Source organism: Eretmochelys imbricata, chromosome 1 (genome assembly GCF_965152235.1).
Source record: "Eretmochelys imbricata isolate rEreImb1 chromosome 1, rEreImb1.hap1, whole genome shotgun sequence".
Taxonomy (NCBI): Eukaryota; Metazoa; Chordata; order Testudines; family Cheloniidae; genus Eretmochelys; species Eretmochelys imbricata.
This window is the reverse complement of record NC_135572.1, coordinates 281094917-281120589: the sequence shown is the minus strand read 5'-3', so window position 1 is coordinate 281120589 and position 25673 is coordinate 281094917. Positions and strand designations below refer to the sequence as shown.

At 40.3% G+C, this 25673-nt stretch overlaps 1 protein-coding gene across 2 annotated transcripts in view; it reads right to left on the bottom strand.

The window, feature by feature from the left end:
• Window positions 1–23625, bottom strand: part of KITLG (KIT ligand) — an 88304-nt gene extending 64679 nt beyond the window's left edge. For both annotated transcript variants that reach the window (XM_077832518.1, XM_077832513.1), the window contains exon 1: window positions 23480–23625. In XM_077832518.1, the coding sequence (XP_077688644.1) occupies window positions 23480–23494 (15 nt within the window). In that variant the 5' untranslated portion in view covers window positions 23495–23625. The remainder of the gene's footprint in view (window positions 1–23479) is intronic.
• Between the last annotated feature and the right edge of the window lie 2048 nt (window positions 23626–25673).

Genomic DNA, 25673 nt, shown 5'->3' with positions numbered 1-25673 from the left:
AGTTCTCCAGAGTCAATACAGGCCACAAATGATTGAGAGACTGGAATCATAGCAGTAAGTTGCAAGTTGTTTGGCACAGTGAGTGTGTGCCAGGTGCTTAATCGGGGCTTCTCCCATCTTCTCACCCATCCAGATTCACCAGCAAATACAGGACTACTTCAAGCGTCCACGGTCTCCTGAAGCACCGCTTCCTTACACCAGAGCAGAACCATGTCTTTGTCTAGTGAGATGTAGGAAAGAAGAGGCAGAAGCTGCAGTAAGTCTGGGTAAGAGTAGGGAGGTGGCAAGGCAGGAGCAGGACAGCTACAGAATCAGCAGGAAGGAGCAAGCTCCTCCTTGCCTCTGCTCCTGATGAGCCTTAACAACTGTGGGATTTTACAAGTTTTTTATTTTCTCAAGAAAGGGATGCAACCTAATAAATACCCCTTGTGACCCACTTCCAGGACTTCCCCAGTCATCTGATAAATCCCTCTGTAGACCATGCTTACTGCAGAAAATGTGAATTACTTATACTGAAGTAATTTCTTTAACTAAGGAAATTATAATCAGCCTTGAAGACTTAAAAAAAAAAAGGAAGAAGAAGATGCCTATTTGATAGAACCCTTTCCTAATTCCACTGTATTCAGTAAGCACATGTATCCTTAAATCCTCTGTTATTGCTGATTTCAAAAGCAAATACACACTTCCATAGCAACTGATACTGCTTTTATTTTGGTATATTTTAACGTGAGTGGGGAGTGCAGATAAGGATAACAAAACAGATTTAAATAATTTATCATGAAATAATAAGATTTATTTAGAACTCTGACAAATAGCAGGACTACAGAAGTATTCATTAAGCTGTGTCATCTTGTTATGGTACTCACATGCATTCTGTAAACAAACACACGTAAATATTTCACAAGTTACTTTTATATCCATAGTATCTTTGGGTGATATCTAAAATAGTTAACACACAAATATATTTAATGTTTGTGTGTGGTGGTGGTGGGAATTAGTCAACTAATGTTACAAATTTAAGAGTGGGAGGGGCGCAACTAATCTGTATCTAATTTTAGTTCAGAAGGCTCTTTCGCCTATACTAGTTGTTTTAGCCTTATGTAGCTTTCTTCCTCGGACTTCCCATAAACTTCACATCCACATAAACTGTTCCCTCTATCCTTGTCGAATCTCACTCATTTTCCTTTGGAAGATTTCTGAGGTGCTTAGGGTTAATGGGAGAGGACAAAAGCAGTGTATTTTGAATGGTTTATCTGTTTGGCAATTCAGTGATCTGTGACGTTGGAGTGGAACTTGCCAGAATCCACTAGCTGAACGTAGTGAGGAAAATACTGTTGCCCCAATGAACTTGGTGAGTATGGGGCTTAGTCTCCTCTCAATTACACTTGTAGTAAATCAGGAGTAACGAATTTCAAGTCAATGCATTACAATAGTCTAAAAATAGTTAAGTGGAAATAGAAAATGACATATTCCATTCTGGAATACCTTTCCCTCTTCACTGCTCCAATTAGCTTCTCTACGTCTATACAGATAGAGACATCCCCCCTCCGACTCTGACCTTTCCCCATAATGGGCATCATAGCGACACATCGCTCTGTCAGTGGAACAACACTGTATTGCACCTTTCGTCTTCTCCACATAGTTCAGGATCTCAGGATAATCACTGTGCTCTTCTGCACTTCCAGGTTCACGTCATGCTGCCTCAGTAGAACTGCTGCAGCATGCTACACTTTCTGCTCCCCTTGACAGATGCAGCAGCAGTGGGCAGCACCAGCCAATCTGTTACTGCTGCACTTAGTAATATACAGAATTGTACCTGTGCACTGCAGTACAGTGTATGTGTCTCTAGTGGCATATAAGATTTACTATTATAATACATCATGCACAAGACTGAGTTTAGCTTGAAATAGAGAGAATTTTCAATAGTCTAGTAATTTTTCATTAAATTTATTACAATACTATGTTTTTGCTCAGTTTAATTTGTCATTTTTCTGTAGGGATACGAATACAAAATATTAGACTGTCCTCTACAAAAACACTGTTGCCAAAAACACTCTGTCCGCTCTTTAATCTTGCATGCCAATCTGTGAGGCAGGCAGTTTCCTTGTGTCCCTTAATGTGTTTTGGATGACAGCCAGTAAGCTTAGCTTTCAAACATTGGGAAACTTAGTTACCAAGAAACAGGTACTTCGGCCTGGATGCTGGTCTCTTGAGGTCATGTTAACTATATCCATTTAAATATTTACTGATTTTAATCCATCAAATAGCATTCTGATTCTGTTAGGAACTAAGAGTTCTTTGAGTCTCCTCTGCACATTCCTACTCTTGGGATGCACCAACCAGTGCAGCAATGACTGTGGAATCTTCTGGTAGCAGGGCCTGTTAGAGTGCTCACACATCCTTCCCATCCCAATGCCCAGTATACGATCACATTCTGAGGGCAAGGCATTAGAAGGGGGCTTGTGCCTGTTGTCCCCTCAGTTCCTTCCAAATGCAGCAGTGAAAGGATGTGAACCTCTCCGGATCTCCCAGCTCCATAGCTAGAGTGCCATTTTACCTTTTAGACTAGTTATCATTAGGAAGTTTTATAGTTCGTTTTTAGGATAGTTCAGATTAGCATTTTAGCTTTAAGTAGGAATACTGACCGGTACCGACATGGTACATTCTAGCACAAAGCAGCATGGATTTAAGAGATGCATGTTGTGCCCAGGTGTGCTCCCAGCATCTGAGGTGCATGTTCACTGCCTGAAAGGCCTAAATGAGACTCATTCTCTGGCATGTTGTGCTATCTGCAGCACATGTACTCCTCGAGCCCGGAAGGAGAGACAGAACAGACTTCAGACCCTTCTGTTACAAGAGGCCTCGTCAGTCAAGTCTCTGTGATGCAATAATTTTAATAGATGCAAAAGGAAGGATAGGAGACCTGAACTGGCTCCGGGCACTTGTGGATCTAAGAATGTATCACTTGTGGCACCTTAGAGACTAACCAATTTATTTGAGCATAAGCTTTCGTGAGCTACAGCTCACTTCATCCTTTTCTTTTTGCGGATACAGACTAACACGGCTGCTACTCTGAAACCTGTCAAGAAAGTATCAGTTATGAAAACTCTGGCCTTGGCACAAAGCTCCAGTTCCAAGACAACTGAGCTTCCAGTAGCCAAATCCTCTGATCTGGCACCAAAACTATTATGGTCATTGGAACCAGTACCAGATAGAGACCCTAAGGATCCGGACAACTGACTGGAGCCAACTACAGTACCTAATTTGCAAAGCACTATATTATCTAACAACACACTGACTTTTTTGGTTAGGTAATAATAGAACATGGATGCCCTCTGGCTATATCAACTGTAGTTGTAACTTTACAAAAAGCAATGGATAAGATGCTAGGCATCACCCAGTGATGTGAACACTAGGCTTGGATCCACAAAGGTACCTAAGCACCTAACCTCCAGTTTTAGGCACCCAAGTCCCATTTTTAGGCACCACTGCGATCCATAAAACCCCCGCTCAGCTGCTGCCTCACTCTGTAGGCACCTAAACTCATTTTGCCCCTAAATTTTTGCAGCAAAAGTTCCCTTGGTGCCTATGTTTTTACCACTGTGGCCCAAAACATTTCCTATGCTAAAAATCTCTGTAACCATGATTCACCTCATAGAATCACAGAAGTTGTAGTGTGTCATCTCTACAGACTTTCATCGCCGTTTCTCCTGAAAATGAAAAATGCCCACCTCCTGTTTCCCATTATTGCCACCAGTGGAGCTGCACTGGTGATAAATTACTGCGATGAAATTTGCTAGTGAAGACACAGCTAGTGCAAGAGCATTTGTATCATCTTGTGTAACTAGAATTGCTTTCCTCCTTAAGCCTTTGTTTACCTAATAGCTCAAACATTCAAATCTTAGTAAGCAAAAAAATGCCCACCCTTTGCCAGCTGTGAATGTGAAGAGGAAAAGTTTTACAGGACAATGATTCTAGTCTTCCATAGCCAATCTAAGATGGCAAAAAAGCTTTGTAAAAGAACCCTGATTAGACAGCATTGAGCTTGCAAAGTAGAATGCCTTGTGTTCAGCCATTCAAGGTCATTATTTATAGCCACTTGCTACACAATTCCCTTCGTGAAACCTGTTGGACAGGAGGCTAAGTACCCTGAAGCCAGCCAATTTGAAAAACAAGCACATTATGGATAACTGAAGTTATGGATGTTTGCAACAAAAATCTAAAGCCACATGGAACTCTTCTGGCTTCGAGTTTTGGTACTCACTTGAAAGCCAGAGATACTGTATAGTTAAAAGATGTGGGAAAGACCATGAAAATTTCAATCAAGTTGAACTGATTTGCAATTTAGTCAAAATAATGCAAAACTTATGTTCTCAGTTATTCTCTGCAACTTTTTATAGAACTGTAGCTAGTCAAGTGAAACTCAGCAGGTTTGACAGAGTTTTACTCAGATTTTTCGGGGTTGTTTAAACCCAAGACTTGGGAGTGTACCAACCCACAATGTTTCAAAACCAAAGGAAATGTTTGAATGAGCCTCTGAGAAGTGATACTGCCAAGTTTTACATCGCACTATGGAGAAGATGGACTACTAACCTTTAAGACTTCAATGTATTTTGATTCTTTCCTTTTTTCGTTTCATAATATCCAACCATTTACACTACATGCTAGGTGTGCACTAAGTAATAGTGTTTCATGCAAAATTAAGCTCAGCTGCTTCCAAATGAAACAAATGAAAGCAAAATAGGATTTGTAACTTAATTTTCTGGCTGAACAAATAGATCCTTTTAATTATTTCAGATTTTGAATTAATTATCAATATTATATATTTGATAGAAGAAAACTAGGCAATAGTTGTACTTGCTGTACGTAACTTTAGTTCTCAAATAGCCTTCTATGCGTTGTATAATTTAGGTCAATGTTCCTATGAAGAGGGAGAGCTACAGGAGACAATTTAGTCTGTTTATGGTTTATTAGGGTAACAGTATGAAGATAGAAGTATAAACGATTTTCCATTTTTATTGATATTATAATGTGCTTGCCTTTAATAGTCTGGGAAAAGAGTATTTTGCTGAAGTGATACACTGATAGATGAGAATAATCTCAGATGCCATAAAGCTGGAGCATGCAGACAATCACAGAAATCCAGGTAATTGGCACTTGAAGGTAAGGCTAATCGTCAAATCTTACTAGCAAGAATACAAGTGCTGGACTGGCAGTAAGCCCCTTATCTCAGTGCCTGGAGCTGCCAATAAATTATGCCATGTTTTACCGCAGTTTAGCTTGTATGTTAGGACGAATGGCTCAACTGCAATTTTTAAAAAAGTTTCCTGTCTAAAAATTATATTTTCTTTCAGAACAAAACCTACTCCCCAGCCATGCCAACTATTTATACTACCACACCACAGAAAGAAAAAAATAAACACTTTTGTTCAGGGGAAATTTACTAATTTGTACCATACCATTCTGTATTTCAGCAGACTGGACTAAACTGTTTAAGACCTTTATAGAAAAGATTACTTTTCAAAGAAGTATCAATTCTTTTCCTCCTGAAGAAAGCAAACTGGTAGAACAGCTCTTTGGGGAATTTAAAACATTGTGCAAATTGGCACAGAATGGTAAATTTAAAAAGGACAATAGGAAATGGGTGGGGATGGGACAAATCAGAAAAAGTCCCTGTTACATGAGAAGCCACTTACTGTTTTATTTCATTAGATAGAGGGCAGCCCATTTAGCTCAACTGCCCATTCAGTATCCCAGAAGGAGAATACATATCTTTTTTCAAAAGATTTTTTAAAAATTGTATTTCCCCCAAGTGTTATTTTAAAGAGTTGTATATGTGAACATTTCCCAGGGATGTACCATGAAGTATTTCCTTTTCTTTAAATGGTTGACCCTAAACAAGCTGTCAGTGTCCCATTAGAAGTGTGGGAGCTATATCGTGGGGTTTTATTTATTTATTTTACACACACTTTAAATTGAACTTTCAGTGTCACACCTCAGATTTATTTTAAAGTTTAATAGATCAGACTGAAATATTATTCTAAGGGTTTTCCCTGTCTCACACCAAACACTGAATTGCTACTGATGGTAATTTTTGAAGAGGGTAGTATATGAAACTGATCTTAGAATTATAGGACAAATCTCATTTATGCAATTAAGACAAGTAGGATCAGGAACATAAGAATTGCTATACCCATTACCAGTCTGCTCCTGGTTGGTATCCTTTGCTTCAGAGAAAGGTGCAAGAAACCCAGTAACTGACAGTTATAGACTAACCTGCCCATAGGGGAAAATTTGATCCTGACTCCATGAGTTAGAGGTTACCTTATGTCCTGAAAAATGAAGGATTAAATTCCTTCTATTAAAAAAAAGAAAGAAAGAAAAAGAGAGATATCTAACGTAACTATCGATATTTTCATTATCTAATAAACATCCAATTATTTTTAGATTTCTTTTAAGCCGCATGTCATAGGAGAACTATGCAGTATTATAGCCATGTCAGTCCCAGGATATTAGAGAGACAAGGTGGGTGACACAATATCTTTTATTGGACCAACTTCTGTTGGTGAGAGAGACAAGCTTCTGAGCTACACAGAGCTCTTCCTCAGGTCTGGGAAAGGTACAAAGAGTGTCACAGCTAAATACAAAAATGAACAGATAGTTTAGCATAAGTAGCTAGCACATATTCTAAGGGAACATTCCGGGTGAAACGGCTTATTAATACCCCTGTAGTCATAGGACAAAAAGGAGAAATAGTGGGTTACAGATCAGTTCGTTGTAATAAGCTGTAAATCCAGTGTCTGTTCAGTCTCCGATTTGTAGGCCTTGTCTACACTACAGAGTTTTGTCAATGCAAGTTACTCTGACAAAAAGCCACTGCTATAATTAAATCTCTGTTGCATGCAGCTGGAAGCAACCAATCCTGAGGCAGAAGCTGACCAGTACACAAGCAGGGAGAGGGGGACAGCCCGACATCAGCTCCCACCTCCCTCCCTGGTTCTGCATAGCACAGTACAGCACCAGTCTCTTTCCCCTACCCCAACCCACCCAGCAGCAGCCTGCCCTGCCTGCTGCTGTATTCCTAGTGCCTGGGAGAGCAGGATTCCGTGTTAATGTTTTGATTTTGCAATTCCCTCCGAGTTCTCCCACAGCTTCCCCTCCCCACAGACCAAGGAGATCACCTCCTCCTCCTTCCGTAGTCCAGCCAGGAGTGCATTTGTTGTCGGGACTTGCCATCCTCAGCTTAGCAGTTTCAAAAACTTCCTGGGTCTTTGAAAGAGGAGGGGTACATGCGTAGCTGTCTAGCTGGATGCAGGCCAGTGGAGTTCAGAACAGTGAGCAGAGCGAGTGGTCATGGGGGGTAATTGTGGGATAACTCTTGTAGCCCAGTTACAGCGACGTAATGAACGCAGTGTCTACACTGATGCTTTGTCGATCTAACTTTGCTCTACCCCTCCTCAAGATGGTTTTATTTTGTTGGCAAAGCAGGAGAGTTTTGTTGGCAGCAGGAGCATTGGAGTGTGTACCCCTCCACTGTTTTATCCATAAAAGCTGCCTTTTGCAGACAAAAAAAAATGTGTAGTTGTAGACAAGGCCTTAGTGTCTAGCAAAGTTATGAATTTGAGCATACAGGCTTGTCTTTTGAAAGTGTTGTGCAGGTTTCCTTTGAGTAAGAGGACAGATTGATCACTCTATTTCTGACCTTTTGTGAAAAATATTCACCCACAAGTGATACAGTGTTTTTGACTGATTTTCCTGTGCGAGTTCATTCAAGAGTGTAGTGATTGTCTGGTTTCACCCACAAAGTTGTTATTGGAGCATTTAGTGTTGTGATAGGCATATGTTGGACCCACGGATCTCGAAAGATGTGTTGTTGGGTGTGTTAATCATTGCAGCAGTGGAGATGTGTTTTTAGATTTTGCATCTGTTGTTCTGGCAGGGTCTGATGGCTCTTTGAGTTGGTGTGTCCTGGTCTGTGGGGAGCTTGCTTCTGATGATGAGCTTGGAAAGGTTGTGGGACTGTTTGAAGGCCAGAAGAGGGGGTTTAAGAAAGATTTATTTCAGGATAGGGTCCCCATCAAATATAGGCTGTAGTTGTTTAATGGTACCCCTTATGGGTTTCAGTGTGGGTTAGTAGGTAACACGTAGGGGTGTGCGGTTGGAAGGGGTTTTATTGAATCAGATTGTCTCAAGGTATTTGAGTGTCCCACTCCACGATGCAATCTATTTCTCTTGTGGAGTGTCCTTATTCGGTGAAAGCGGTTTTAAGTGTTACGGTGTATATCTGAGACTCTCTCTTCGGAGCATATTCTGGGGTATCTGAGTGCCTGGCTGTAGATAACAGATTTCTTGGTGCGTTTGTGGTAGTTACTGGATCTATAAAGATAGGTGTGGTGCTCCATTGATTTCTTGTATACAGTTGTCTGTAGAGTTCCATTGCTGAAGCTGATTGTGGTGTCCAGGAAGTTGATGCGAGTGTGAGTGTGTTCCAGAGAGAGTTTAATGGATAGGTGGTGGTTGTTGAAGTTATGATGGAAATCTATGAGGGAGTTTATGTTGTCTGTCCAGATGATGAAAATATCATTGATGTATCTCAGGTATATCTTTGGTTTTGTGGTGCATTTATCCAGAAACCACAAAACAATAAGAAAAGTATTAACTATTTTAAATTTGCTATCTTTCACTTTCTTTGAATGTCCTTTTGTTATTGGATTAAAAGAGATTGTTCTTGTATAAAGAGAATGGCCAATTTACACTCAATGTATTGCTTTTGTCTACTTCTATTCTATAATTTCACTACTTAGTTACCTTACTAGATTCTTTTGAAGGACTTTACCAAAGTCTTTTGAAAAATCCAAATTAGTTTTCAGCAGTTTCTCCTTATTAACTATTTTCTTGATATACTTAAATAATTCTAGTACATTAGGGACACATTATTTTCTTTTCAAGAAGCTGTGCTTGTTTATTTCCATAATTGATTCTTATTGTACTCTCTCCCATGTTCCTTCCATTAACTGTGATACAAATTGAGCAAGATTTATTAGTAATACAACAATAGCAAAAAAAGTATAACGTTTTTAAAAAAGCATAGCCCATATTCTATGAATCTATAGACAAGGATCATTATCATAAAGATTATTAAATTGTTTAACAAACCATGAATGGGGTCACAAACCAAGATAACCCATTTTTACTAACGGCTTGTCTTCACTGCAAGGTTAACTCAAGTTATAACTCAAGTGATGCTCCTTACTCAAGTACTGTCCACACATGAAATCCATTAATCCAAGCGTGGTGGTACATTTAACTTGGAGTTGGGTGACTCGTCAGGAGGCTTAGGCTAAACCTGGAGCTCGCACAACTCCTCAGTTGCCAATACGATCACTCTGTAGTGTGGCCACAGGCTACCTCCACTAAAGGTAGTTAGTTATCCAGTGCCTTCCCACAATTCCCTTCACATGCCTAGAAAGGACAGAGAAGTTCCCCAACAATTAATTTGGAAAGAATTCATGGAAAGAACCCCGGGGAAGACCCCAAAAGTTTTAGTGCCAAACAGAAGTGAGTACAGCACCAGTGCAGACACTGCAGCTCAAGTGTTATTTCGCAGTCTGGTTTTTCTTCCTTGAGCTAGGCAAACTTGACAAAAGTAATCTGAGTATAGATAGCTTGAGTTAACTCTGCAGTAAAGACAAATAATTTTGAGTAAAGCTAAGGATAAAAATTGTAGAGCAGATATACTGAAATAGGAGTTCAGCTCCAAGTCCGAGTCTCTCACTTTGCTGCTTGATGTGGCTACAGAAACATGTAGCTGCTCCTTTTCTCAGCTCCTTGTTTTTAGTGCATCTACCTTTATGCCATTCTAGAGTATTAACACGACAGCAACTTGAGTTTGGTAAGTAACTAAGAAAGGAGGTGCATGGTCATCACAAGTTTTATCAAGAGTAAAAAATACCTGCAAAAATTGGCATTTTTCTTCAAATTTTACCAATTTTTTTACTTGTTCTGTATATACAGAAGGTAATAGAGATACTGATTTAACTTTTACTGATCTAACTTCTTATAAGGTTTCCATCTAATTGGATGTATTCATATCACACCTTGAAAGAACAGCTACCAGATGTACTGAAGTCAATTCTCTGACCTACCCTTGTTACAGACCCACTGGTGTAAAACCCAGGCTCGAAATCTTGTTTTAACAGTAGCTTTCCATGTTGTAAGGTGGCCTACCATGGGACTATTGAGCCCTGGTTCCCACAATTCAACTATAATTGCCTTTTTAGAACAAGTGCCTTGCAAAAACATGCAGTTTCCTTGGCTCCCATGAATAGCCTTAGAGAGAGCCTATGCTATAGTATAAAAGGCTGGTGCAAACCTACTGAGATGCATTGAATATATGAATGTAATGCACTTTTCAATGCACATGCTGTAAGATTTCAAAAGCTGTTACTAAGATATTTTCATTAGGAAATAATTTCTAGTTGCATTTACTCAACTGCAAGATGGTAAATGCCATAAGAAAAAATAATTTTCCTGGTTCAAAAACTTATGATTTTTCCAACTATTCTGAATTAAGAAGTGCTTGCTGCATTGGAAACCTTTGTGTTAAGAAGAGGTTACAGTGAGTCAACCTGTTCAGTGCTGATGTGAAGCTTCACACTGTGACATTTACTTAACACAGTTTAGTAATTTAAGTATATAGACAGGTTTCAGAGTAGCAGCCGTGTTAATCTGTATCCACAAAAAGAACAGGAGTACTTGTGGCACCTTAGAGACTAACAAATTTATTAGAGCATAAGCTTTCGTGGGCTACAGCCCACTTCATCGGATGCATAGAATGGATTGAATCTATTTCCCCATGTTAAGTAACCTCACACCTTCTTGTCAACTGTCTACATGGGCCATCTTGATTATCACTACAAAAGTTTTTTTCTCCTGCTGATAATAGCTCATCTTAATTAGCCTCTTACAGTTTGTATGGCAACTTCCACCTTCTCTGTATGTGTGTGTATATATTTATCTATCTTCTTACTATATGTTCTATTCTATGCATCCGATGAAGTGAGCTGTAGCCCACAAAAGCTTATGTTCTAATAAATGTTAGTCTCTAAGGTGCCACAAGTACTCCTGTTCTTTTTAAACATATAGAGCATTCAGCTTTAGGTGGGATATTGTTCTTGTATGGTGGCATACCAAGTTAGGAGTGTTTGGATCCCTGCAGTAATAGAAATAAATCGGTAAGCTATGAATTGGATTAAGTTTACATACGTGTCAGGACCATTTGTAAAAATCCCGCCCCCCAACCCTGTTTTAGTGGGGAGGACATTTATTTGGACTGCATGGAGAAAGCACGGTCTCCAGAAGGGAAGTGGAGGGAAGAGCCCATGCCCAGAAAATGCCTCCTCCCAGCCTCTTTGGATCAGGGGCATGTTGCTGGTTGGACCAAAAAAGGGGTTAAGTCGCTCCCAGAGGGAAGGGAGAAGAGCACATGCCAGAGCCTGGCCATGCTCCCTCCCCCTCCTCAGCTTCTATGCAACTGACTGGCCAGCCAACCAGAGGGGATAACTGATTAGTTTAAATTGGTGGTGGAGGTGGGGAAGCCACTTAAGCCTCTTGCCTCTTCAGCTGCCCTGCCTTCCCTCCCTGTAGTGTAGGGAGAGAGTTGCATTTCCAAGATGCTTCAGATCTGATCTATAGACAAGCATGTTTTTTGGGATCAGAGAGGATTTTTTCCCATTGGACCAAGTTACTGGCGATCCGGTGGGTTTTCACCTTTCTCACTGCATTGTGGAGGTGCAGCTGGGGTAAGGAAGGATATGATTTAGAAGTCTGATATTAAGAGATAACATAGGAATGTATAGTTTGTCATTACTTGCAGCCAGTGTCCAATGTGGATAAAGGCTAAAAAGGCCAGCTCCCAGAGGTAAATAAGACGCAGGATTTTTCCTGACGGTCTGGGAGCCTACAGGAAAGGCCTGAAGTCTTTGCAGATTGAGCTCCCCCATTGGTTCTCTCTACCTACTTTGAAGGGGGGGGGGGGGGGGGGGGGAGAGGAGGAGAGGACTTTGAATTGAGCTGAATCCTGGGGGTAGGCTGAGGGTTTTACTCTGAGTTATCAGTTATAAATTCGGAGCCCTGTAATCCCAAATTGGACTCAGTTAAATGCCTGATATGTGTGATGGGGTGGGTATATCGCTCCTACCTAATGATAATAAAGTTGCAGCCTGTCACTTAAAATCCATTCCAGTGTCTGTCTTTTACTCACTTATGTGTCCTGTGCATAGTCAGAAATGTTCAGAAGTATAGGCTGCAGTCTGGTTACTACTGGTAAGTTTCCAAGACATCACTAGAGCTAGTTTGTGAGAAGAGATTTTAAAGAATATGGTGAGGAAAAGTTAGCCTTGGGAAAATAAGCAATTAACTCTAGTAGATTCAACCATAGTGTGAAAAAAAAATGAATCCATCGTTTGTAGAATCTCTGAGCTTCACTGTATAACATACAGCAGGATGATACAATACTCTTAGAAGACTTTTGTGTTTCGTTAGCAAATGATTGACTCTTTGGAATGTAGTATGCGGTATTATGTAAAAAATAAAGATAAGAAATAAGTCAGCTACTGAAATAGCATCCAGATACTATGTAATGAGCACAATATAAGTGCACTAAATAATACATTATTTATTACGCACATGGTTCTGTAATGTGCAGTGTTCTACAAAACATAGGAATCATTCCTGCCCTGAAGAGCTTAATTTTACACAGGAAAGACAACAATTCTGTTGATGTACATATTGAGAGTTCATTGATAAAGAAATCAGTATAGGAGCAATTCATGGAATTGGGATTGAAAGGAGGAATTTGAAGGAGAGAAAGTCATTGGCAGACTACTGTAAGTATAGTAGGCAGCACAAATAAAGGCATAAAGCTAAAAGTGAGAGGAATGAAGAGAATAATAAAGAGTATTTGCCAGAAGAGGTGCAGAGATGCAAGTGAAGATGAGAAACTTGTACTGGATGTGGTAGAAGCCAGAGAAAGGATTCAAGAAAGCTGGGGGTGATAGTGTAGGAACAGCAAGAGAGGAAAATAATTTTTGTAATGGCTTTTTTGTATAAAGGGATAGGGAGATGCCAGGAAGAAGAATGTTCTAGCAATTGAATGAGAGATGATCAATCTGAGACAAAGGCTTACACCATGGGGATAGAGAATGAAGGAATTTTAGTGATATTATAAAAGAAAAAAGCAAAAGGAGCTAGTAATAGACAAGATATGCTGGGAAAAGAAGAGAATTGCTAGCAGTTGCTAAATACAAGATTAACTATGATTGGAGGGCCCAGTCCTGCTCTCATTGAAGACAACTGCAAGAGTTTCATGGGCTAATTGAATCAAGATTGGAGTTTCAGTGTCCAGCATTATATCAATTTGGAAACAGCCAGTCAACAATGTTTGGGACTAATCATGGTATAGCCAGGTTGAAAACCTCTGAGCTTTAATGGCTAGAAGTCAAACCTGGGGCATGTTATTTTATTGTGATTAGGACAGGACCAAACCAAATATAAATATGCTCCGTTTAAAAGCATAGACAGGCTTTGGCCCACATATCCTTGACCATAAAAGAGCCAAGCATGCATGTACAAGAAAACACTATTTTTATGACTCAATTAGATTTGGGTCTAATTTGTGCTGGCAGTTTTTGTGCTGGAGAAAGGACTGCTATATATGACTCAAATTTAATCATTTGAAATAGGAAGCAATTCTGAAGGTTAGGGATACTATTTGTCTTTCTAAAATTGTCCAAACCTAGGAATTCTGTCCAGTATTACGTATTGGAAGCTTAAATATTACCCAGAGGAGAGTGCCAAGTAGCATTATACAAGTTTTCTAAATTAAATTGGTTGCCTATTGTTTATAATCCCACATGACTCAAACTTGAATTTAAAAAAAAAAATAAAATCTGTCCGCTTGCACTTCAGTTCAAATGGGAGTGGACATCCAGATCTGTAACTGTTTAAAAAGGACTGGTGAATAAACTTGCATTAAATAATGGCATAACTGAATGCATGACACAAACCATCCTTTAATTTATAATTAGTGACTAGGGAATGGAATTTAAGGCATAGAAAAAATAAACCATTCACATGTTTCAATTTTAGCTCCTGTAAGTTTCCAAGCACCTCTCTCCACCTGTTGAATTACTTTGAAGATATGCAGCACATTATTAATTTAAATAGACCAAACCTGACCCATCAATGTTACCACAGTCCATTAAAGTTAGGCCATAAAAGTCAGTGTTAGTTATCATGACATCTTAGTCCTATTTTAAACATAAAAATGAGCTCTGCACAAGTCACAAACATACACACACACACACGGAAATCTCCATACTCATGGCACCTACAGTTTGAAACACTGGGCCTGATGCACCAGTGCATTATTCCTGTTTTACACTAGTGTAATTCCCTCCTATTTGTACTTAACTACTGTCACAAAGTGGTTTTTGACACAATTTGTGTAGAGTTCGTAATGCAGGTGTCCCCAATGCGGTACCCATGGGTGCCATGGTGCCTGCAGGAGCATTTTTGTGCGCCCGCAGGACACCCCGCCGCCAAAATGCTGCTGAGAAGCGTTGCAACGCTTCTTTCCAATGCAGCAAACACTCCTTAATTCAGAATAGTTGGAAAAATCGTAAGTGGAGAAGCAAGAAAGATTACCTGAAATATATGCCAAAAATAAAATCGGTATCAGTTCTTTGACAATGACATCTTCAGAAGTGAAAGATATTACTACTGAACAGTAATGTAAAGGCAGGCAATAAATAATGGCCCAGCATCCTGCTTTCTTGTGTTTCTCCATGTGAGAGTCTCTTTAGGGATGACCCTTTGCAGGAAAATCTCTGTCAGACAGGCTTATCTCATATACTTTAAAAGGCTCTTCACTGAGCCACAGGATTGTAAAATTCAAGGGTATGGAGATCCTTTCTTCATATCTCAAAAAATGGTTCACGTGAAGGCAGTGATCTAACACCCTTTGAAATTTTTATTAGGGCTGTCAATTAATCACAGTTAACTCATATGATTAACTCAAAAAAATTATTTTCAGTTTTAATCACACTGTTAAACAACAGAATAACAATTGAAATGTATTAAATATTCGGACGTTTTTCTACATTTTCAAATATATTGATTTCAATTACAACACAGAATATAAAGTGTACAGTGCTCACTTTATATTATTTTTATTACAAACATTTGCACTGTAAAAATGATAAACAAGAGAAACAGTACTTTTCAGTTCACCTCATACAAGTACTGTAGTGCAATCTCTTTATCCTGAAAGTGCAACTTACAAATGTAGATTTTTTGTTACATAACTGCACTCAAAAACAAAACAATGCAAAACTTTAGAGTCCACAAGTCCACTCAGTCCTGCTTCTCGTTCAGCCAAACGCTAAGACAAACAAGTTTGTTTACATTTACGGGAGATAATGCTGCCCACTTTTTATTTACAATGTCACCAGAAAGTGAGAACAGGCATTCGAATGGGACTTTTGTAACTGGCATTGCAAGGTATGTATGTGCCAGATATGCTCAACATTCATATGCCCCTTCATGTTTCAGACACCATTCCAGAGGACATGCTTCCATGCTGATGATGCTCGTTAAAAAAAAAAAAAGTGTTAATTAAATTTGTGACTGAACTCCTTGAGGGAGAATTGTATGGCTCTGGCTCTATTTTACCCGCATTCTGCCACATATTTCATGTTATAGTAGTCTCAGATAAGGACTCAGCATATGTTCATTTTAAGAGCACTTTCACTGCAGATTTGACAAAACACAAAGAAGGCACCAATGTGAGATTTTCTAAAGATAGCTACAGCACTCGACCCAAGATTTAAGAATCTGAAGTGCCTTCCAAAATATCATAGGGATGAGGTTTGGAGCATGCTTTCAGAAGTCTTAAAAGAGCAACACTCTGATGTGGAAACTACAGAACCTGAACCACCAAAAAAGAAAATCAACCTTCTGCTGGTGGCATCTGACTCTGATGATGAAAATGAACATGCGTTCGTCCACTCTGCTTTAGATCGTTATCGAGCAGAACCTGTAATTGGCATGGACGCATGTCCTCTGGAATGGTGGTTGAAGCATGAAGGGACATATGAATCTTTAGCGCAACTTGCACGTAAATATCTTGCGACGCCGGCTACAACCGTGCCATGTGAACACCCATTCTCACTTTCAGGTGACATTGTAAACAAGAAGTGGGCAGCATTATCTCCTGCAAATGTAAACAAACTTGTTTGTCTGAGCAACTGGCTGAATAAGAAATAGGACTGAGTAGACTTGTAGCCTCTAAAGCAGTGGTGGGCAATCTGCGGCCCACTGGCCACACACGGCCTGTCAGGGTAATCTCCTGGAGGGCCACGAGGCAGTTTGTTTACATTGACCGTCCGCAGACATGGCCGCCCGCAGCTTCAATTGGCCAGGAATGGCGAATCGTGGTCACTGTAGACGGTCAATGTAAAGAAACTGTCCCGTGGCTAGCCAGTGGATTACCCTGATGAAACGCATGAGACCCATGGGCCACAGGTTGCCCACCACTGGTCTAAAGTTTTATATTGTTTTATTTTTGAATGTCGTTATTTTTTTGTACTTAATTCTACATTTATAAGTTCAACTTCCGTGATAAAGTGATTGCACTATAGTACTTGTATTAGGTGAATTGAAAAATACTATTTCTTTTGTTTTTTACGGTGCAAATATTTGTAATAAAAAATAAACATAAAGTGAGCATTGTACACTTTGTATTTCGTGTTATAATTGAAATCAATATATTGAAAATGTAGAAAACATTCAAAAATATTTAAATAAATGGTATTCTATTATTGTTTAACAGTGCGTTTAATGGCGTGATTAATCGTGATTAATTTTTTTAATTTCGAGATTAATTTTTTAAATTGCGCAATTAATCACAGTTAATTTTTTTAATCACTTGACAGCCCTAATTTTTATAAGGATATAAGTTGTAGAGACCTTCAAACTTTCACAAACAGCGAGATCTATAAGCCCACAATTGGAAGAATAATTTCTGGAGAGGACACTGGGTTTTGATCTGGGTCCATTCTCCTAATAAGAGAGCAATATAACAAGTAAGGAATGTTGGAGACAAGAGGTGAGATTGTAAAATAAAGGGAGCTAGAAAAATCCACAAACTAATCAGATAATTAGATAAGCATCTATTACAAGTTTCCAAACCTTTAGAGATATCCATCATTAACACCAGTTATATACATTTCAATTAAATATATATCTGGGGAAGTTACTATGTTAGGTCACATAATTTAAAAACAATTAAAATTATATTTGGAAGAAACAGTATGTTCTTTAGGCAACACATTTAAATTACTGTTCAATTAAACTGTAACAGAAAACTCTCAAATTAAAAAAAAAAGTCATAGGTCTAACATATCTAAATTATTAGAGACAGATTCTGCTACCCTTACTCACGATGTGCAATATCTTACTAAAAATCAATGAGACTACTCTTGGAGTGAAGTACTACTAGATGTGAGTAAGGGTGGCGAAATCAGGCCCTTAATTTGAATCAAGTTAAAAAATACAACATTTTAACTATTCCGGTGTATGCAACATTAACTTAATAAGTAAGAGGTCTTTTTCATACTGAAGAAACTACAGGAGTTTCCTCAATAGTGGGGAAAGATGGTTCAATGTTTGGGGCGCTAGCCTGTAATCCAGGAGATAAGGGTTTAATTCCCTGCTCCACTGCATACCCTGTGTGATTCACTTAGGCTCCCATTTTAGAGATAAGTAATTGACTTTCAATGAGACTTAAGAGCCTAAGTGCCTAAGTCACTACTGAAAATGGGATTACACTCTAAGTCACTTAGGCCTTGCAATGCCTTTACAATTCTGGGCCTTAGTCTCTCTGTGACTCAGTTTCCCATGTGTAATATAATAATAGTATTTCCATCCCTCACAGGACCTTGTGAGGATCCATACAGTAAAAGATTGTAAAATGCTCAGATACTACAGTGATGACTGCTCATTAACAGGGTTAAAATATGGTCAGTCTTGCACTGTCAATAGAACAAAAACCATGTTCCTGATCTATGCTACAGAGTATTGACTTCAGCAGATAGAATGATCTGGCAACACAGTTTAGTCATAGAATCATAGAATATCAGAGTTAGAAGGGACCTCAGGAGGTCATCTAGTCCAACCCCCTGCTCAAAGCAGGACCAATCCCCAATTTTTGGCCCAGATCCCTAAATGGCCCCCTCAAGGATTGAACTCGCAACCCTGAGTTTAACAGGCCAATGCTCAAACCACTGAGCTATCCCTCCCCCTCTCCCCCCTGTATGCATTTCCAAGTATGAACTTTGCTTTAATTATGTCAGGAGACTCAAGTAGTTTCTGAAAAGTAGATGGGGTCAGAGAGAAGGAGCCAAATCTTATAGTTCTTGCATGTCCAGAAACTGTGAGGAAACACTTAGGAGGTGCCAGGAAGAATAAAATTCTGGGTCAAATATTTTTGATTAAAACACTTGACTCAGAATTTTATTTTTTCCTGGCAGCTCCTAAGTGTATTATGTTTTCCATGTGCATTCTTAAACAGATAAACATCTGATAATATTTACACTTATGTCTGGTAATAATAATTAAAACCTCCCACCACAATCAATATATGCTGTATACAAGAATTTATTTACTAATTAAATGTGTGTTCATATATTAAAAACTCACAAAATAAAAATTCATGAATACAATTAAATACACTGCCGCAGCTCAGATAATTACCAGCAAATAAAAGTCAAAAAAGTGAACCTTCCTCTCTCCATTCATGTTATATTCTTCCATCTCCCTCATCCCAAATCCCAGGAAAAACAGATCGGTTTGCAGTGTATTTGGAAGGTTAACTAATCCGGTGTTTGGCATACCAAAGACCAAATATAGAATAAACTCTTCCATTTTCATCTGTCAGCTCCCACACCACTCAAATGGAATTGCATAGAGGGATATTTTTCATGCTTTGCTTTAAATAAATGGGTGCTATGTTTACATGCTACATACTTAGCATTGCCCTCTCTAAGCCAAAGTGAACATTTTGCCAACACTGAACTTTCACACCATACAGTGATTACATGAGCCAGTGTACCATTAAGCCACATAACATCAAACTGATAGGACAGCGGTAACTTTAGCTAGCATCTAAATTTTAATTTGTTGAACAAGAGGACAACATGAATTTCAGTAATAAAGTCAGACTTACGTGTCAGAAGTAGATTATTAGGACATATTTCATATTATACAAGAAATTGCCCCCTATGCTGGATCACAGATTACAGGCACACAAACCCATGGACATGAAATGCAAGCAGGCAGAGCAAATCATCATATTAATATCCAAAAGCACACCCAAAAAGACAGCAGTCTTTTAGACCATCCCACAGATGTTTCTTCATCAGCCTTCCTTCAGAGTGTTCATAGTGCATTGTTCACAACAAACTAGATAAACTGGTCTTCTAGAGAAAGAATCAAAACTGGATGGGGAGGGAACCCTATCTGGTCTATCAGCTCAGTTCTTTGAGGACTGGTTATGGTATGGCATCCTCCTAGCTCCTAGACATTCTTGTTCTGTCTCCCAAGCAGAACTTGTGGAGATCCATACTTTACTTGTGTGGACCTCAAATGGCCTGCAGTGTATAGCTCTCTTTCTCCTCTTGAACAACTGTGCAGGGCAGGAGAGACTTAGCAGAAGTTCAGCCTTTGTTTGTTGGGAATGCCTCTGAATGCTCTCACAATGCATTGTTTCGCACTGGATCCATATTTTCCTTTTTTTTGTTTTTGCTTTATAGCATGCTATTATGCAAGATAGAAATATATAATTTGCTTCTCTGCTTTCTGCCAGCTTCCTTCTTATATAGTTTGATTGTACTTCATACTAATACACAGGCTTCCTCTCCAGTGGCAAAGAATGTAGTAAAGCTAGGACTGTCCCTTGAACGGAGCCCAGAAGGTCATGTAACCACTGGCAATGAATGCACCCATTCAACAGTGAAAAGCTTCATTTTGCCTTAAGCTCTTTTCCACTACTAAGGTCTCCAAGAGGTTGTGTCTAGCCTGATGCTGCAGGTCAAAATTCTGAAACATTTAGCCATTTCAATAATGGTGCCACTATCATTAGCTCCAGTTTTTCTAGTTAGCTCTGTGTGATGATCCCTTTCTGTACTGTTTCTTAAATGAATTTGAACCAATTTAGATTATCCTTTAATTAAACAAAGAATAAGAAAGTCAAGAGATTTACTAAATATTCTAGTAAACTGTATTATAGCATCATTACTCATCATATTTCCTCACATTTAAAAGGTTGTCTTGCTATAAGTGATATTTTGTTTGTTTTAATATTAGTATGCAATAGAATATAGACTCACTTCCAGTATTAATGTTTAATTACTAAGGGCATAATCCTGCAAATCCTCTCATGAGAGTAATCCTTCAATTAGATTACTTCAATAGGACTATTCACACAGTAAAAATTTGCAGGATTGGACCCTAAATGTTAAATCATATGTTAAAAAGAGAATTACTATCGTCATTTTTTGATATAGCCAGGAGCTGTTGGTGCGTTTAAAAAGGATTTTTTTTTAACCAAAATGCAGAGTTTTTGAAGAAGTAGTTTCAGCATTTAAATTATTGATGAACCAATTCTTTGCAATATCTCTAATTTTGTCAGGTCACAGACTATATGACTGCTGCAAATAAAATGATAAACTTGATCATGTTCTATTGTACCAAGTTTAGTTTTTAACAGCACATTTTTTTCCACTGTCCATCAGCACTTTACTTGTAGTCGTATCCCTCAACTAGCCCCTTATCTGAAATGGTTAAACACCTTATCTTGTATAACATTATCTTAAACGTAAGAAACCGAGATTTTTTTTTCCTATTAAAGTAGTTTTTCAAGGCAGTTTGATCCTGCCCAGCTTGACCTTTCTTAACACAGATCTAGCGAACAACTTCCTTCCCAGCCTTCCAATCCCCCTCCTTTTCTCTGCAGCAATCTTAAGGGATGTTTATGTAAAAAAGGAGTAACAAGGCAACACTAACTCACTTCTATGCAATTCCACTATTTGGTTAAACATCCCATTTTTGTATCTGTTATTAGTTTTCTTTCTCTGTATGTAGAAATGGATATTTGTAGTGAACAAATCTTTCAGCTTACAGTTCCCTCTGCTTTGATCTCTTCAGGATGATTATTGGTTTGCTTTTGTCCTCCTGTCTGTTTGCTAACCTATCACCTTAGATAACAGGTTGAATTCAGAAAAGAACACACAAAAGCTCTGCAGGATGCAAATTATTGTGTGGTTTGGTGGCTTGTTAGGGGGAGGGGGAGCACAACTGCTTGAAGGCTGACAAGTTGCTGCACAGCAGTGACAGAAGCAGTTCCACAAAATTAAACCACAATTTGAAAACCCCGCAGCTAAGCCATATGCTATGCCTTCCTTCTTTTCCTAGCTGAATGGGTGGGATCCATTATGCCTGCTTTGCTCTGTATTTGTGAATTTGGAAAAATGTTTTGATATTTAAAAAAGTTGAACATTTCCTTTCACTAGGACTGTAAGTTACGTTAGCATAATTCTTAACTACTTCCTGAACAATTTCATTCTCTTCCGCATAAACAAGTTTAAAAGTAAGCTGGTATGGGTTAGCACAACATGCTGGCTCTCTTCTGGCATCCAACCCATTTTAAACAAAAGTATAAACAAAGATTATAGCAAAGCAACACTAGTGAATAATATGTTCACTGCTGCATTGTTTGCTCACAAGCTTTGAAACAATAGTTTGGAGGTGTCAGCCACCGCCATTCAGCTCAAGTGAATGTTGGACATGACAATTTACAAAGTTGATCATTTTAGTATAAACATGTGGTTAGATTTCACTGAAATTAAAGATGGAAAAGATTAATTAGTGCTGACACCTAGAGCTACTGCAGGGAAGTTCCCTACACAATATATTTTCTACAGCCATCTCCGGGCCAGTTTTAAACATTCCAAGTGATGGGGGCTTCCTGTTCCACCACTTCTCTTGGGAGACTATTAGCCGCTTAGTAGATCACAGGTAGGAAATTTTTCCTGATTTTTTTCAACGAGAATTTTTTAATTTTTATTTTAACTGTAGCCCATTAGTCCTAGATGTACACCAAGACTCTAAATGATCTATCAGGGAAAGGGACCACGTGTATGCAGCAGTCACCGAGAGAGAAGAGAGTAGCAAAGTGGGTGGGGAGACTCCAGAAAAGGAGAAGGGGGAACCAGCAGTCACCAGAAGGGTAGCAGCTGCTCGCCAAAGAGAGCAGTGAGAGTAGGGCATGAGTTCCACTATTCCTTCCCCCTCTCCAACAGCAGGATCTTCTGAGGTACCCTTGGCTCTCTCTGATGTCAGTGGGAGTTGAGGGTACTCAGCACCTTGCAGGATCAGGCCCTAAACTCTTGCCTTTAACAAACAGTTTCTGGTGATTTTTAAATTAGATTATTTTCCTGCTGCCTTCTGACCAACCGTGCCTTCCCTCATCCCCTTTTAAAATGTAAACAGTACAGTAATTGTAATCTCACATAGAATTTGGAGAAATAATGGCACATAATCCACCAAATGTACAGAGCAATTCTTTATTACTGGGGTGGGAAAGGGCAAGGGGAAGAATGCCAAATAGCCATCTAAAATGTATCTGACATGCTATATAGTACAAGCTACTTGAATGAAGCTAGTGACCATATGTAACTTATTTATTGAGGTCATTTTCCCAGCTGACTTCTGAGAACTGTTATGATTAGATCTTTACTTCAGACCTATCTTGGACCTTTTCCACAAATTGCTTGGTATATGGGACAATGCTAGTAGGAAGGAATTCTTCAAACCCCCGACCCCAGTAAAATAGCAATGTTATTATTAATCATTGGAACCGATCTGCCCTTGCAAGGCGTCCAGAACCTCCCGCCTCCTATGCTAGCGCTGTCTCGCGTTAGTGACAGCTGAAACTGAAGCAGCCAACCTGCTGAGGCTTAGGTGGTGGAAAAGGGGTTTACATTTCTATTCCACCCAAATCCATGTGTCAGAAGCTAGGAGTCTCTCCAATTACCCAGACTTTAATAAACTACGCCCTTTAATACTCCAGAGCCTGAAGCAGATCTTACCGGACAGCAGCTGGTCTAACCTAAAGCCATTTACACAGGCAGGTAAGGCAAGCTGGCTCCCAAACCACCTCTAGCCCCTGCATCTTGAACGCTTTTCTTTGCGTGCATCTGGCCAGTGAACAGATTCGTCCCCAGCATGCAACATGATTATGATGATGATTTTTAGAAAAGTTCCCACTGAGCGGTGCGCCTCCTTCAGCTCGGCATCCCCCCCCCCCCCAGCACCTCGGACGCTCCCTGCCTCCTGACGTGCGCGGGGTCTATGTACTCACTTGTGTCTTCTTCATAAGGAAAGACAGCGCTGCAATCCAGCCCAGCCGGCCGCGTGCAGTCTCCGTTCAGCGGCACTGTGGCTCCAGCATAGTGCAGCGGCGGATAGTCCACGCATTGGGGTTGCCCAGAGCGAGCGCCCACTCTCTCCCCGTCCCCTTGGCTCGCAAGCCGCGCTGCTCGCTGTCTCCACGGCGTGAGGCCAGCCGCTGACTGAGGCCGGAGCCGGCGCGGGGCCAGCTCTTTTATAGCGCCGCCGTGTCTCCGGCAGCAGGCGCAGTAAGAGCCGCGGCAGCCGCTGAGCCGGGGCGAGACACGCCTTTCCCCTCCCTCTCCTCCCACAGCCTCCGGGAATGGGGAGCAGAGGCAGCGCCAACAGGGAGCGAAGTTTAACAAGCCGGGCTTGCCCGCTCCCACCACGGGCGGGAAATCCGACCTCCCCTTGGGGGCAGCCGACCCTGCCGGTCCGTGCCCTGGGGAGAGCTGGGCCGGCTCGCAGGCTGCCCCCTGGGGAGCGTGTGCCAAGCCTCTGGAAGCAGCACCTCAGGAAGCAAAGCTGGGGGCTGCGGCTGCGTCCTGCCCTCCCCTGAGCTGTGGCCCGCCCGAAGCCCCACCACGGTGCTGGCGCAGGCCAAGTAAGAGAGAGACTCAAGCATATGGGGCAAGGGGAGTGGGGGTTGGGTTTAATTCCCAGACCTAGGTGCTGGCCTGATGTGCTTGTTATACCGATAAAATAAAAACCAGCAGGATCTTATTAAAGGGGGCAAAATACCACATTTATTGTGAATACAGAAAGAATCATAGTAAGCAGTTAGTTATAGCTATAACATTCCATTCAAATTCACACATTCATTCATACACACACACACAGGTTCTGCAAGGTTGTTATCATAGTTACCAGCCTTAGAGTTGCTCATGCCAAGCCACTGGCCAGGTGGTCTGGATATGAGGAGGGAGCAAGGCCTTGTCAGATGCACATCTGATGCTCCTGGAAGTTGGTTTGCAGAATCAGACCCCCAAAGTTCTCACTTTCTAGAGTCCATTTTTATAGGAATTTCTTCCTATGCCAGTCTATGGGAATTGCTTCACCATGCTGTTGCTGAATCAATCAGCAGATGGCACATTCCTGATGGCTCTGTGCTGCCAGATGTTATCTTGTTCTTTGGTTCTCCCATTCTTGAGGCTGTTGGGTGGATTCCAGTCTGCCCTCCGGGGGTCCTCTGGTTATTTCCACTTGACACCTTCTTCAGCCGATGGACACTGGATTCTTAGGCTGGCACCTCCCTTATCATTCAGTTGTTAGCCACACCAAGCATCCATCCACATACATCTTCTATCTCTATTTTAATCACAATTGTTAACAAAGCGAGATGAATACAACAAAAGGGCAGGGAGTGTCTGGGTGCTGTTTCTATTGTTACAGAGCATTGCTTTGAGTCTCTCTCTGTGTGAGTAGTTGTTGTTACAAAGAATTGCTCTGAGAGCAGACTCTGTCTTAGAATGTACTAACACAATTAGCAGCTTGCAAGTTTCACACAGAGAGGGAGAGAAATAGTACCAAAAACCAAGAGACCTCTTAAATAGTAATACCCTGGAATTTAAACTATGGGGAATCAAACTTATTTGTGATTTTAGTACAGAACTTCTTTAATATGATCCAACATGCTTTCCATCCTGTTCAGGGTTTATAGTTTGGTTCAGTGGCTTTCAGCACCCCCACTATCCAAATTGTTCCAGCCCCTATGTTCCTGCAGTGGGTGTGTACTGTTGTGCTGTGCTTGGTGCAGTGCAAGGTGCTGACAGTCAGTGCAGGGTGCTGACAGATCAGAGTGGGAGCCTTTTACATCGACTTTTGCACACAGGGTTTGGGGGCAACGATAAACAGGGTCTTTACTACACTCTGGCAGTCGCCATGTGGCTTATTGGTGCTGAGAAGCTGTTACAAGTTAGTATAAATTAGAGCAACCCTAAGGCTCCTTTAAATCATGCTGTCGGCTGAAGCAGCCCCAGGCAGCCCTGAAGAGTGAGGGAGTGCAAAGATCGCTTATAGTCATAGTTGCCCTCTTTCCTCCCTTGCCTCAGTGGTGCTAAGAAGAGTTCCATTTCAGCCAAGGGGTCAGGCAAAAGAAGGGGAAAATAATATACCTGCATCTTGAGAAATAGTTGCCAGTGCTTCTTCCTTAAGGTCATAGCATA